The sequence below is a fragment of the Callithrix jacchus genome, chromosome 12 (assembly GCF_049354715.1).
Source record: "Callithrix jacchus isolate 240 chromosome 12, calJac240_pri, whole genome shotgun sequence".
Taxonomy (NCBI): Eukaryota; Metazoa; Chordata; class Mammalia; order Primates; family Cebidae; genus Callithrix; species Callithrix jacchus.
This window is the reverse complement of record NC_133513.1, coordinates 106561353-106576662: the sequence shown is the minus strand read 5'-3', so window position 1 is coordinate 106576662 and position 15310 is coordinate 106561353. Positions and strand designations below refer to the sequence as shown.

The 15310-nt window shown below is 45.0% G+C and overlaps 1 protein-coding gene across 16 annotated transcripts in view; it reads left to right on the top strand.

Annotated features, from left to right (window-relative positions):
* Positions 1-15310, top strand: part of NRAP (nebulin related anchoring protein) — a 74844-nt gene that overhangs the window by 40853 nt on the left and 18681 nt on the right. For all 16 annotated transcript variants that reach the window (XM_078346541.1, XM_078346540.1, XM_009010295.5 and 13 more), the window contains exons 24-32: positions 439-750; positions 1981-2085; positions 5118-5216; positions 6790-6894; positions 7681-7788; positions 8331-8444; positions 10176-10373; positions 12049-12153; positions 14356-14454. In XM_078346541.1, coding sequence (XP_078202667.1) covers positions 439-750; positions 1981-2085; positions 5118-5216; positions 6790-6894; positions 7681-7788; positions 8331-8444; positions 10176-10373; positions 12049-12153; positions 14356-14454 — 1245 coding nt within the window. The remainder of the gene's footprint in view (positions 1-438; positions 751-1980; positions 2086-5117; positions 5217-6789; positions 6895-7680; positions 7789-8330; positions 8445-10175; positions 10374-12048; positions 12154-14355; positions 14455-15310) is intronic.

Genomic DNA, 15310 nt, shown 5'->3' with positions numbered 1-15310 from the left:
TATGCAGCAGTTGTAGTTTGGCTGTTCTGTATGCTTTTCATTTCATGGCCACTTTTATTTATAATGTTCTCATTATTTGAAAAGAGTTAAGGCCACTTAAAAATAAGTCCAGAAGAGTCTTCTCAAATAATTAGAGAAAAGATGACCTTTCACTAGAAAACTGGTAGAAGATTATTATTATAGCTAAGCATTCAGTTTAGCTCTGAGCTCCCGGCAGCTGAGGTGAAAAGGGAAATAATGGGTAATAATATTTTCTTTCACTGTTTGATGAAAGAAAATATATCAGAGGTTCAAAAAAGGCAAACTTTCTTATGCCTCTGATTCTAACAGGATTCTGTCCAATGGCTTTGTCTTAGCTCTCATGCATGGATGGGGTCTGAAGCCTAACAATTCCTTTAGGAGATTCTAATGTATCCCTGTTCCATTCCTCTTATTTAGGTGAAGTACAAGGAGGATTATGAGAGATCCAGAGGAAAGCTCATTGGGGCAAAGGGTGTACAGGGAGATTCGCAAATGAGCCACTCACTGCAAATGTCCAAGCTGCAGAGTGAACTGGAGTACAAGAAGGGATTTGAGGACACCAAGTCCCAATGCCACATCTCGCTGGACATGGTCAACCTTGTGCATGCCCGCAAAGCTCAGCATTTAGCCACAGACATAGGCTACAAGACAGCAGCACATCATTTTACGGCTTTGCCCACAGACATGAAGTTGGAATGGGCCAAGAAGGCTTATGGCTTACAGAGTGATGTAAGCTCTGTCTGAGTGTGTGCAAGTGTGTGTATGTGCATGTGTGTTGTGTGTGCTAATGCTAGTGCAAGTGTTTCCCTAAGCCATCCAATGCAACAATTTATACTATGGGACACCTGTTTCTGGAACCCTAAGTGGCAACACTTTGCTAGTGGTTGAACTTTTCTTCAAACTAGGCTGATTTTAGATTCTGTACTAACAGAAGAAATCATAGAGTGACTTTCTCCTACTTGGAACTCTGGCCTATATATGTTTTCCAGGTTTCCTTTTATTGCCGGGGGGAAGTATCTTTGTATCATTCCTAGTGGTGGCCTGTTAGGGGAGAGCATTGCTGATCACTCATCCTGAATTCGGTAGTCCTCATTTTTGGAATGGAAGGTCGCTAGTTTTCCATAACCCTTTCCCTGTCCTCTTTATCCTCCCCTCCCAGTTCTGCTTGCTTTCTGTCTTCAGGTGACTCTTGCACAAGAATGAGGGTGAACTGAAAGGCAGGTTAGCTGTGGCCAGACTATTACACAGAAAGGGTGTGTGTGTGTGTGTGTGTGTTTGCCAGAGCCCTGGCAAAAACAAAGTGAGTGACAAATGATATTATGAATAATAATGATTCATAAAGGGTGTGTGTGTGTAGACACACCCTTCCTGGTAGAGCTGTTTTGTGATAAATGATGATATACTAGTTAGAGAGAAGTGTCCATTTAAATGACTTTCCATTGAAACGACTCATTCGATGGCAAGTAAAGAAATGAGAAGAAATGCCCCCTGTCCCCCCACCGAGGTGGGTAGGAAGGAATTGGCACTGTGGGAAGCCTCCGCTGTCTTGTGAAATTCTCTCAAATAGAGCCCACCTGGGTTCTGTTGTGAATTCTCATTTTCTTGATCCCCCTTGTGTCATTTTAAACAAGAAAACTGGTAATGCAGACAATGAGGATGTGCTTCTTTCCGAGTAGACTCGTCCGTAATGAGGGGCAAGGTTGGTGCGGCCCCTCCTGTGCCACCCCCAATAGTGTTGGGCGGGGCCTAAGGCCACCATCCCAAGGGATGGCTCCAATTAAAGAGGAAATTAATTTACTTTTAGGAGCCTTACCTGTGACTGTGCAGAAATGCCTAAGACAAAAGTGGCAACTAATTTGACTCAGCTGGCGCCAAGGCTGCGTCAGGAGCCGCTAATAGCCCTGTAAATGTCTGTGCACCAACAATGGCCTGCTTTTTTTTTTCTTTCTCCTTTGTCAGAACCAATACAGGGCAGATGTGAAGTGGATGAAAGGCACGGGCTGGGTCGCCACCGGGTCATTAAATGTGGAGCAGGCGAAGAAGGCAGGAGAACTCATTAGCGAGGTGAGATTTCCTGACAGCCTGTAACAGGCCTGGCTGCGTTAGGCGTGCGGCGTCTCTGTATAAAATTAAAATAATTTTCACTCAAAAGGCAAAGAAAAAGGCAAAGCCACATGAAAGACCTCAAAACCCAGACTAGGGCTGGTAATTAGAGGGAAACCACATACCAAACACACACCAGTAGGGGCCCAGAGAGTCCTGGCAGAAACAAAGTGAGTGACAAATGATATTATGAATAATAATGACAATCAAACAGAGCTCAATTGCGACCCACCAACTTACCTTTTTAATGAAGCAACACAGGAGGGATGATGAAAAGATACATTTATTGCACCCAAAAAGCCCTTTGGTGACTTTAGGCACATTTTCTTCCCCTCTTGCTGCCACAGAGTAAACAGTTTTTGAATATTCACATGGTGGCTACCATGTGACATGGTTCTTTTGTGAAGGAGGGTCTTGTTTCAGTTTACTCAGTTCTGCCTACTTGCAGCCACCTCGGCTGGACCCTGTAGCATCACCGCTTGCAAAAATAGTCATTTCTTTACATTTCAGGAGTGTCATCGAGCAGGTCTTTCTGAGTTTCTCAACTTCGGCACTATTGATATTTTGATTTTTCTTTGTGTGGGGTTATCTTGTGCCCTGTAGGATGTTTAGCAGGACATCCTACAAGGATGCCAGTAGTGCCCTCCACCCGGCTGCGACAACCAAAAATGGATCGAGACATTGCCAAATGCCTGCCAGGGAGCAGAATTGTCCCTGGCAGAGAGGCACAGGAGGAGGCTGAACAGCATCAGACCACTCACACCTGCTCTCTTCATGTTTGCTCGTGGGGCGACTTGCTCAGAAGACAAGTGAGCATTTGCCCAGTTGTCTTCAGAGTAACCTGGTCTTTCTGGACTTTTCTGGGCGGGGAGGGGATCATAATGGTCATAGTCCCGCAGGATGATAGCTTTGGCAATGAACCTTCTGAATGTTTTTGAGGAGGGTTTCTTTCTGACATAGTTAAAATAGAAAGACACCCTTGCTGGTTTTTCAAACACACCTGTCCAGCATGTGTATTATCCCATGGAACAGCATTCTCATTACCTGGAACATTGCAGAGTTGACTTCAAAAAGTGACCTTATGCTGATTGGCCTGATTTTTAGAAAGCTTGGTCAATACTCAAGGCTCAGAAGACCCTGGGAACTCTGTGGGGATAGCACTGTTCCAGTTTGTTCATTCCAGTTCAGGAGAGGCCTTCTGGGAGGATGAATGTGAAGAACATATAGGAATCAACATTTAGGATTCATGATCCCAAACTCTCATCTTGGGCTCACTCATAAAAGGAAACGAAAACTAAAGATCATGTTTGCATAATTTAGACTTCAAGATGATTTCCTCCATGCGTCTAAATCTGACAGCCAAGGGATCAATGGATCTGATAGCCAGTGGATCTTTGGGGGACCATGTATACCAGTGTTCTTAGTTAGTCACCTCACTTTGCATACTTTCTCAACAAGTTTGCTTATTCTTTTTGATGTGCTTGTCTCCTACCAATCCTCAAACTTTAGTAAGTAAGACAAGACATCTTTCAGCAACTTTTCCCCCATCCCATGTCAGGCTGTCACATTTACGGGTTAGTGTCGAATTGGGCCACCTTCTTTTCCTTTTTTTTTTGAGACAGAGTCTCACTCTGTTGTCCAGGCTAGAATGCAGTGGTACAGTCTTGGCTCACTGCAACCTCTGCCTTCCGGGTTCAAGCAATTCTCCTGCCTCAGCCTCTCGAGTAGTTGGGATTACAGGTACCCACCACCACACCTGGCTAATTCTTATATTTTTAGTGGAGATGGGATCTCACCATGTTGCCCAGGCTGGTCTCAAACTCCTGACCTCAGATGATTTGCCATCCTCAGCCTCCCAAAGTGCTGGGATTACAGCTGTGAGCCACTACACCTGGCTTGGGTTACCTTCTTAACTTCCAGAAAAAATGCCAGACACTGTTGAAAGGACCACAAATGCATATGCACACCTATGATCCAAAGCAGAGATCAGAAAGCCTTTTCTGTGAAGGACCAGATAGTCAATATTTTGGGCTTTGTAGGTCATATGGTCTCTGTCACAACTAGTTGGAAGATGGCCATAGGCCACATGTAATTGAATTAGCCTGGCCATATTCCAATAAAACTTGATTTACAGAAACAGGTGGTGTACTAGATTTGGCTGGCTATTGATCTGTGTCATCTTAAGACAGCCCCGTATACAAAAAATCCAACCAGATAAATGAGAGACTCTTTGAGATGATTATTCCTTTTGGGAAAACATACACTGTATTGTCTCATTAAAATAACAATGGTTTCAGTGTCTTAGAAATGTACTTTGATTTTTAAAAAAGAATTGAAGCAGATTTTCAGAATACTTCAAAATTGGGTCTCTAGGTCTTTGCCAGCATTTTTTTTTTTTTTTTTTTGCTTCAGCGTGCTTCAAACTGTGTGATGATTCCTTTCAGTAATAACATGCTTTTTCCTGTTATTGTAATATTTTAAAGAATTATTACCTATGTTAGCTGAACTAGGCTTTAGCGTGACTGGACAGTATACACTCACGGACTGGGAGGGTTTTGACTGTGATCATGTCTACCAGTGTTTTTTTGTGGAAGGAAAATAGAAAGCTTAAATGGATAAATGGTGCTCCTAATGCTCTTTCTTGCTTAGAAGACCCAAACTAAGATATGTAAACAACTGTGACAAAGTATTTGAAGCCTATAAAAGGAATCCTTTTCTAAGTGTGTATCCTACGGTATTTTACTAGTATAACCTAATTTTGAGATGTTTTCTTTGCACCAGGTAGAAATACTTTAATGTTAATTGACATGAGGTTATTCTTAAATTGAAACAAATATTAACCTGAAGGCACCTAGGATATAAAGATGGAGGAAGCAGAATAATAATTATGTTCACAAATTCACTCTAATCTCAAGCAACCTATGATTTTCTCTTTCAAATGGCATGAAAGAGCAGCACAAAATTCACAGCTTTGATCTTTTTCTGCTCAACAGAAGAAGTACCGTCAGCATCCAGATGCTTTGAAGTTTACCAGTATTAAAGACACTCCGGAGATGGTCCAGGCCAGAATTAGTTATACCCAAGCAGTGGATGTAAGTGATAATGTATATACATTATGACTCTAAGAGTGGGCTCTTCTTTCAACACTGCGATTGAAGCGGAGGGGTTCTTGGGTTTGCTCCTTCTGTTGTCCTAAGGATGAAGGCATTCCCTGTCCTTTGCAGAGGCTTCCCTTAGCGGGGGTGCTTCCTCATTAGGATGCAAATGGGAGTGTTACTGCACTTAGAATGCCAAGTGGGGCTCCACCACCCCACTGCCCCAGGATGCTCTCCCGCCTTCCATTTGCATGTCTCACCGATTCATGGTGAGGCCTTTTTCCCCTCTCCTTTTGTTTGAAAGTGTTGTTTTCAGAGCTGGGTGAAATTCTTGGTAATTGGAATCCTGACGCTGTGCTTAGAGCTCTTTATGACCCAAGGCCAGTTGCTCTATGAATTTCCCAGAGACTTTGACCATGATTTGGGTCTGATTTATATACATTAGACTAACTTTCAAGCCATTTCCCTTACTCCTTTATGATGCAAAACCAAGATTTGACCCCTTTCCCTCTGTGGGAAAGGTTGGCTGGGGTGCAGGGTTGCAGGGTTGGCTGGAGACTAAAGTGAATGATAAGGTCCTGAAAAAAAAAATCACTTTAGGATATAGATTAACCCTGTTCGGCTGATTCTGCTAAGAGAAACCTATGGACCTTCATGCAAGGCAAACCCAGCTTTTAAATACCCTAAAACCATTCAACTTTCCGTGAGGACAATTTACAACCCTTGGGGGCATAGGTTTCAAAATTCTCTCCCTTGTTTCCCAATTGAGCAAATGATTCTGGTTGCACTTTATTTGACAGGCATGCTGAAACAGCCTGAGTGCCTGTCAGAATCTGGGATGGGATGATTTACAAGCTTATGGATTTAGGCATTTATAACGTCTTCGTAATTTCTGAGAAACACAGATGGTCCAACGAGAACTTTTGTATGAAGAAAATCAATACCTATTTCTTCCTTATCCTAGCCAACTCTAGGGGGCACTGCTGTGATACGTAGAAACTTGGACACATTGGAAACTTTCTGTGGTGGCTGATGCCAAGTGCATGTGTCATTACTCACTACCAGGATATCCTAAGCTCAAGTCAGAGTTCTGGGTGGATGGACTCCCAGACCCACCCAGGAGATATGTCTTAGGGCAAGAATATTTGAGATCGGGGAGTGGAGGAGGATTGAGATAGGGAAGTGAAAACCTCACCTGTGCAACAGCCATCTTTCTTGCCTTCTGTATCTTGATGCCCTCTCACAGCCGATAGTTAATTGCCACATTATTGCTGGATGTTAAGTAAACCTCATTTTCTCCTTCGACACCCGTCTCAACGGTATGCTATGAATGGGGTGTTCACTGAGGGGAATGCTTCAGCTTGTCGTGTTCTGAGCTAGGAAGCAGAGCTTGGAAATGACATGCATGTCCTCATGCTAGCTGTGAAATCTGGGTGGAGGCAGGGTGCCTGAGATCGTGTCTCTGTGAGGAGGTGGCCACTGCAGCAGCTACACTCCCTTGGAGTGTAACCTGGCTGGTGGCTGCGTGGAATGGGTTGTAGGTTTCATGAAAACCTCCTTCCATCCACAGAGATTATACAAGGAACAAGGAGAAAACATAAAGCATCATTACACACCAACTGCTGACCTCCCTGAAGTCCTGCTGGCCAAGCTGAATGCCATGAATATCAGCGAGGTGAGGCTGACCCAAGGGCACTGGTTTTAATGGTGGGAGAGCAGGGCTGGCCTCGTGCGCATGTGCGCATGTGCACACTGCCCTGCACGCAGAAGCCCCCAAGCTGGTTTAACGTTCTACTGGCACCACCTTGAAATATGTGATGTGTTTGAACAAGGGGCCTCATGTTTTCATTTGCACTGGGCCCTGCACATTATGTAGCTGGTCCTGCAGAAGAGTTGGACCAGCTCATTTGAAAGGATGATCTGGGAAAACACTCTGGTAGTTTGAAGAGCGTTGGTTTGGAGGAGCTGGAAAGTGGGGACGTCAGATTTAGCCGAGTATATCCAGTGGCTATACACAGGAGAGACTTGGGGCTGAACTTCTACTTCTCCTCCCCAAAATCTCTATCAGCTCCCCTCATCACCATTTCTGTTCTTTGATAGCCATGTCTGACTTTTCTTTATCTGACATATAAAGCACTATGCAAATGCAAGCTTGTACCTTCTTCCAATCAAATCGCTGCCTAGAAAAATCTGTTCGTTTGACTCTAAAGCCCTTGCTTTTAACTCCTCCCCTCTATGCCTCAACCCATCCCCTGCCAACCCTATCCCCTGCCCACCTCCAAAGCTGGGCACAAGACAGGATCCAACTCACGTGGGTTTAGCTGAGCCACCGTGATCTCTAACTCCAACTGGCCAGGGAGGGAGGGACCCACCACAAACCACATTTCCGATTTGGTAAGCCAGAGTTTAGGAAACCACCAGCTCACTTAAAGGTCTTTCCTTGTGCACATCTTCCTGACAGACACGTTATAAGGAATCCTGGAGCAAACTTCGAGACGGCGGCTATAAACTGAGGCTGGATGCAATTCCATTCCAAGCAGCAAAGGCTTCTGGTGAAATTATAAGTGATGTGAGCATTTACCCCCATTCCTGTGACAATGTTGAACATTAACCGGTTTTCATTCCTTTTTGCCCCTAACCCCTGCCTTCTTTTGCCTGTGGATAATTCCCTGTCCTCTCTGAGCTGATTGTGTCAGGGCAATCAGATAATGACCAGTGAGAAAGAACATATCTTGCAACAAAAAATTCCCCAGCCTGGGATACAAAGCCAAATGCTGGACTGTAAACATAGACCCTGGGCAGATGAAATGCATCCTCCGCCAAGGTGTTCATAAAGAGAGTCCACATGAAGAGATGGCTAACAATGTACCCACCTTCTTCCAGCGAGGGCCGCCCACGTGCTAATGCATCCTGCCATTTCACAGCTGAGCCCTTTAGTCATTGGGAGTCTTGCATATGAAAGAATAGACCTTTTGACGACTCCTGCGCATTTTCTTTTAACTCACCCAGTTACTGTCAAAAGAACAAAACATTTTCACCCAATGCCCACCTCTTCCATTCTGTGTCCCTTATCCCTGAGCTGTTCCTCTCTCCCACTCTCTTTCCCTTTAGTACAAATACAAAGAGGCATTTGAGAAAATGAAAGGACAGATGCTTGGCTCCCGGAGCTTGGAAGATGATATCAGCCTTGCACATTCAGTGCATGCGACCTCACTGCAGAGTGATGTAAGTCAGAGGAAAGGCATCAGGGCTGCGGGCCCCCCACCTGACGATGCTCACTGCACAGCAACCTCACATCGTTTGTCCTTCTGTATGTGGGCATTGGTTCTGTTGCTAACTTGCTATGTGACATTGTTGAATCACTTGTGCCCTCTGGGCAACAGCTTCCTTCTCTGTAAAAATGAGGTGCTGGACTGGTTGACCCCTTAGTTCCCTTCTGGGCTGGGCATTCTATGATTTTGACCAGGGGCTACCAATGGGGCCTTTGGGCTGGATTTGGCCTCTAGAGGTGTTTCATTTGGTCTGCAGAGTCAATTCATTGCAAAATTTAAAAAATGGACAATTTTCTATAAAATTGTTAAGCTTCTGGCCAGAAACTGGACCTGGATTCCTTAAGGCTACAGTTGGTTGAAGTAGTTTCCTGTCAGCTCCATTTAGAAGGGATCCATGCCATGGGCTGGGCAGCCACTCTCTTCTTCACTTCCTGCTTCACTCCTTTATGCTACCTGTCTGGCCCCTGTAGGCATCTGAATTTGCAATGACCCTGTCATTGTTGGTTGTGATCCTCTGGATGCTGGCAAATGTGTGCAGGTGCTGTCTCTTTGCACATATGTGAGTTGGCTAACGTCAGTGACGAAATCTGTATCTAGTGTGTTACAGCGGGCTAAGGGCTTTTATATGTGGTGTCTCAGTTAACTGTCAGACTATCTCTAGGAACTCCATCTTGTCATTCTTCCTTATTTTTTGATAGGGAAGTAGAAACTCTGAGTGGTTCAGTCCCTTGTCCAAGGTCAGCTAGACTGGGCAGAGCCAGCCCATGGAGCCAGCTTTATCTCTCATGATCTTTCCACAGCTTTACATGTTCTCTGCCATTTTGTATCCTGCCTCAGTTTCCCTATTCATAACTTTCTTTTCCTTTCCATGCTGGGTTGCCGACCTAAGAATATGAGGCTGGATATGAATTGTCCTTGGCGTTATGCAAGGGGTGAGGACAGAATGAATAGAAGTTGAGGTAGGAGGTCAGGAAGGGCAATGAAAGACAATGGAAGGACAGAGGAAGATAAGGAAGAGGTGGTGATTTTGCATCTGATTATTCCCCAAGTGAGTTTCTGAGACCTTTAAACACAGCTCCTCCAAGGATTATATAGCGAAACCTGTGGTCTGGAATGGGTCTTCCCTTCCCCTCCCAGGATATGTGTTGGATTTTTGGTAATACCCATCCCTGAGGACTGACTTTCCAAACATCCTCCCCACTGCTCCTGGCTCCTGTGTTGAGTAGGAAAATCACTGAATGCTTTTTGAAGAAGCTCTTCCTAAGTTAGTGTGAGAGGAGAATCCCTCACTAGTGCCCAAACTTGAGTGGGTGATGGGGAAAAAATATGGTGGGTGGGAGGTATGCATCTTCTTGCCTCTGAAAAGCAGAGAGCTAAAGATTTGAGCAAGGGAATCACTGATATTATTTACTGTTCCTCGAACTTTTCTATTTTCCCTAAATGGGGGAAACGCAGTCCTTCTTTGTCCAGATCAATGATGTCCAGGAGCCCAGGGTGGTAAGTGTCAGGGCCTAGAGACAAGCCCTGCTTATTAGGCCAGTCTCTGCAAGAAAGGAGAATGGAGCCTGCCAAGAACCTCCCCTGGGCTTTCCTCGGGACAATCGCATTGCAGTTGCTCTCCCTGATGGTCCCGTTGCAAATAGTGGCTTTGAAATAGCTGCTGTTGCTCTGTCTGCCCCTCTAGGTGAATTACAAGAAAGGCTTTGAACACTCAAAGGCGCAGTTCCATCTGCCGTTGGACATGGCCGCTCTGGTGCATGCCAAGAAGGCTCAGACCCTGGCCAGCGACCAGGACTACAAACATCCACTGCCCCAGCACACTTCCTTGGCAGAAGACCTAAGGCTGAGCTGTGCCAAGAAGGCTCACAAATTGCAGAGCGAGGTAAGGAGACCTGGCCTCTCTCTAGGGGGCCCTTCTCCTCTTAGGACTTCAAGGCAGTGACCCCAAGCTCCTGTTGGCTCAGTGAAGTCTCTCGAAGTGAGAAATCCTAAACCCAAGTCTTCTTTTGAAACCCAGCCTGAGATTTCCTACACAGCCTTAAGAACAGTTACACGAGTCTAATCATAACAACTACCATTTATTATTATTTTTTTGCTGAACTCTAAGCATTGTTTTAGGCATTATCTCACAATCATCCTGTATCGATAGTTCATCCTCATTTTACAGAGAAATTACAGTGAAATGCAGAGAAGTTAAATATCTTGCCCAAGATCACACAGCTCTCATGAGAAAGGGAGTGCTGGGATTTGAACTTGAGGTTCAAATGACAAAGATGCCCTCAAGGCTCATGATTTTGCATGTTTAAGATTTGCCAGTGGTATTGCCTCTGGCCTCAAGTGGCAGGAAGGATTTCTCTTGGTGCTCCATGCATTTCTGTGCTACCCATCTTCTGATGAGGGCTGGACCTGCTGGGAGAGGCTGCTCGGAGCCTGTCAGGACTGACCCACTTCAGGAAGAGGAAAAGGAAACCAGGGCCCTGGAAACCCTCCCTGGGTCCCTTTGAGGAGTCTTTGCACTCCGCTGACATGCATTTCTCAGTCCTGATGCCTGATTTCTGAAGCAGACAGGCCCAGGAGGGTCAGGAAGCATTGGAGACTTCCTCATTCCCAAGGAGAGACAGGATGTTCTTCCCAACAGGCATCTACATCCTGATCACTACTCACCTTATTTCCCAGCTGGCTAGGTTTCCAGGCTATGAGATTTGCAGGTAACAGGACTGCTTTGGAATAGAAAACTCTACACAAAACCTCTTTCCCGGTCTGGCAGTGCCTGCGATCCAAGCAGCACTCAGATCTGGGTGTCTGTCGTCTGTTTGGATTTTACGCCTGTGTACAGCGTTTACTGAATGACATAAACTGTCAGGAACCTGAGAGCAGCTGTAGGAACGAGGGAGCTGCCACGCTCATCCTGGGGGCCCGTTTGTCACTTGAGCAGAGCCCTCACTTGCCCTGCCTCTGGTTGTGATAGCAATTGGAAGGCAGCACACCCAGGGGGTGCCTCACTGGCTGAAGGGGAGTGAATTTGGGGAGTCTTTAAATTGTCAGCCCAAATCATGCAGATACACACACTCCCCCTCACCCACACGGACACAGACGGGGCTTTGCCAGATTCTTTTGGATTTATTTATTAGTTCCTTCTTAACCCATGATTAATTAACGCCACCCGCTGCTGCTGGGTTTTGTTTTAGAAGACCTGTTAGACCATTTCCACATTTGCCCCAAGACAACTGACTTTCTAACCGCAATCCACTTCAGTGTTTATTTTTTGATCGCCCACATTAAAATAAAAATCTGTCTTGCTTCCCTGGAACAGCTACTCTGAGACAAGTGACAGCAGAATTATTTTCTTCTGACCTACATTGCTTCCCCACCAGTGAGCATTTACCAAGAAGCATTTGTGCGCTGGCTCAGTTTAATGTATCCGGAGGGACAGGTTCAGCCTTGAGTTCTAATTATGCCGCTGTCAGATGCTGTGTCATGGGACCTCTGGTTTCGCTCTGCTTCCTTGTTCTGAGAGCTTGGCTTTTCTGATTCTTTGTATCTATTGTTCCTTCTAGAATTTGTACCGGTCAGACCTGAACTTCATGCGAGGTGTTGCCTGTGTCATTCCAGGCACTTTAGAGATTGAAGGGAGGAAGAAAGCATCGGAACTCATCAGTGAGGTAACTGAGGATGCTGGTGTTGGTTGTCTAGGACATTGCCACAGCAGAAGACAATCAGCTTGTTTCTTTCCTTTTAATTTCTCCTTTTTTTTCTTTTTAATTTGAGATGGAGTCTCGCTCTGTCACCCAGGCTGGAGTGCAGTGGCGTGATCTCGGCTCACTGCAACCTTTGTCTCCTGGGTTCAAGCGATTCTCCTGCCTCAGCCTCCCAGGTGGCTGGTATTACAGGTGAGTGCCATTGTGCTGGCTAATTTTTGTGTTTTTAGTAGAGACAGGGTTTCACCATGTTGGCCAGGCTGATCTCAAACTCCTGACCTCAAGTGATCTGCCTGACTCAGCCTCCCAAAGTGCTGGGATTACAGGGGTAGGCCACCGCGCCCAGCCAATCAGTTCATTTCTTACCACTAAAGCTAGTTGGATGTTAAACTCTTAGCTGTGGAGACTCACTGCCTAACCCCTGGGCTGGCCTTTCTTTTCTTACTGGATTCTCCATTTAGACTGCATGCCATTTAAGACAGCTTTGAGGATATGGAGTCAGTTCCTCTATTAACATATAAGGATTATTCACTTGCCCATGAGATGTTCTTTCCCTGTGTCCCTTTGAAGAGTGGCCCTGTGGTACAATGCAAACAAAGCAGGCTTTGAAAACCAACAAGAAAGATTGACATTCCAAGCCAGCACTGATTTGCTGTGTGACCTCAAGCCAGTGACCTACCCCTCTCTGAGCCTCCACTTCTTAATTAGTCAAATGGGTATACTCAGACCCCTCTCTTTTAATTATTGTGAGGATTAGCACTCATCGAAGCACTGTGCTCTTGTGGCAGCTGTATATGAAATGGTTACTACAAGCTTGAAATGGTAATAACTTTTTGTTAAAAATACAAAAGTCTTAGAAGTCTAAGCTTTCTGATTTCCTGGGGAATCTTGCTAACCCCTGAGACGGGACTTTTATTCATGGTAGATGCAAGGACAAGAGGGCATAATGGAAGAAACTGGAAGTAATAGGTGTTCGGCACTCAGGCTGAGTGCTCAGATAAGCTTATCTTTCACTTACTAGGGAAGTTTAGATTTAACCCCATGCTTTGCTTTTCCAGTGAAATCTCTAACGAGGGCTCTATACCTCATTCACCAGAATCTTAAAAAACATTAAAAAATGGCCGGCAGAGGTGACTCACGCCTGTAATCCCAGCACTTTGGGAGGCCAAGGTGGGTGGATCATGAGGTCAAGAGATCGAGACCATCCTGGTCAACATGGTGAAACCCCATCTCTACTATAAATACAAAAAAAATTAGCTGGGCACGGTGGCGCATGCCTGTAATCCCAGCTACTCAGGAGGCTGAGGCAGGAGAATTGCCTGAACCCAGGAGGTGGACGTTGCAGTGAGCCAAGATTGCACCATTGCACTCCAGCCTGGGTAACAAGAGCGAAACTCCGTCTCAAAAAAAAAAACAAAAAAACATTAAAAAATGCAGAGGCCTGAGCCCCACTGACTAGTTTACTGAATCCCAGTCTCTCAGGGTGTTTATTTTATTTTTATTTATTTATTATTTTATTTATTTCTTTTTTGAGACAGAGTCTCACTCTTTCACCCAGGCTGAAAGGCAATGGTGTGATCTCAGTTCACTGCAACCTCCGCCTCCCAGGTTTAAGCAATTCTCCTGCCTCAGCCTCCCAAGTACCTGGAATTATCAATGTGCACCACCATGCCCAACTTTGTGTATTTTTTAGTAGAGACAGAGTTTTGCCATGTTGGCTAGGATGGTCTCGAACTCCTGACCTCAGTGGATCCCACTGCCTGGGCCTCCTAAAGTACTGAAATTACAGGTGTGAGCCATCATGTCTGGCATGCCTGTTTTTTTAAAGCTGCAGTTTGTGGTATGACAGCAACGTGGAGGAGCACTGAGCTCTGTCCAGCAAAGATCTAGAACAAACTACAAATTTAAATAGTTATGTTCACATTCGTGGCAAAGGACGAAATCTCCCTTTCCCATTGAGAAGTGTCTGCTTCAATCCATCCTCTCTGCTTCTTCATCCCAGTGAGTTTTGGGGTCACAAAGGCAGGTGACAACCTGGATTCTGGAGTGATAGACTTGCAGCCTTTGCAAAACGAGGCTTTATGGCTAATGCTTAAAGAACTGGTTCTGCTTCTGGTTTTTATCCCTTATGGAGTCTTCTTCTTCCCTTCTTGTGTGTGAATTCAGAGTAAATATCGGCAGCATCCCCACTCATTCAAGTACACAGCTGTGACAGACACTCCCAACCTCCTTCATGCAAAATTCTGCAACCAGATTACGAACGAGGTAAATCTACTGATGGCTTTGGAATGATCTTTTTAAAAACTGCTAGATTGTTTAAAATACATGTGAATGTGTATGGGATGAGAAAGAGCATGGGTGTTTACGTGGAGGTTTGGAAAGAAAAGAATGTCATTATATGGAGCCTAAACATTTTCCAGAGGAAATGAAAGCCCAGTTGGGAATCTGGGATAGTCTGCAGTTTCACTTTCCAAGTGCAATACCAGACCAGCTACATGAGCATTTCCTGGGAGCATGTTAGCAATACACGGCCTCAGATCTACTGGCGCCAAATGGTCATTTGACAGGATCATAAGATGATTCTTTAGTACATGAATGTCTGAGAAGTGCTGGTCTATAATTCATGTGTTCTATCTAGGCAAATATTGGCTAACCAATTTTACATTGTCAATCTGATGTGGGAGGATTTCTGGTTATCCAAGGACAGTTATATTGTAAGATGTTTGTCAGGCTTCTCAATTCTCTACCTTCTCCTCTTCTCACTCACCATTTGTGCAATTTACACTTTCATACATCCAGAGAAGGGGGGTGCAAAGGAAGGAATCTCATTCCATCAATTATCAGTCCAGACTCATTGGTTCTACTTCTTAGTGGCTCTCTTACGGGTTTGAAATAGGTGAGTTTGGCAGAGAATTACATTTGGAACCACCTTCCAGTTTTAGGATTCTCATTCTGACTCCATCTTTAGTTTTTAAGATTCTCCTTCTGGCTCTAACTTCTAGAAGTCAGCTGAGATTTGCTTATTTACCCTATTCGTTCCCACTTGCTCCAACTGAAAAGTAAGAAATGGCAGCTTGGGATAAGAAAGTCCAAAGGGATGGAATTCATGATCTTTGAGAGT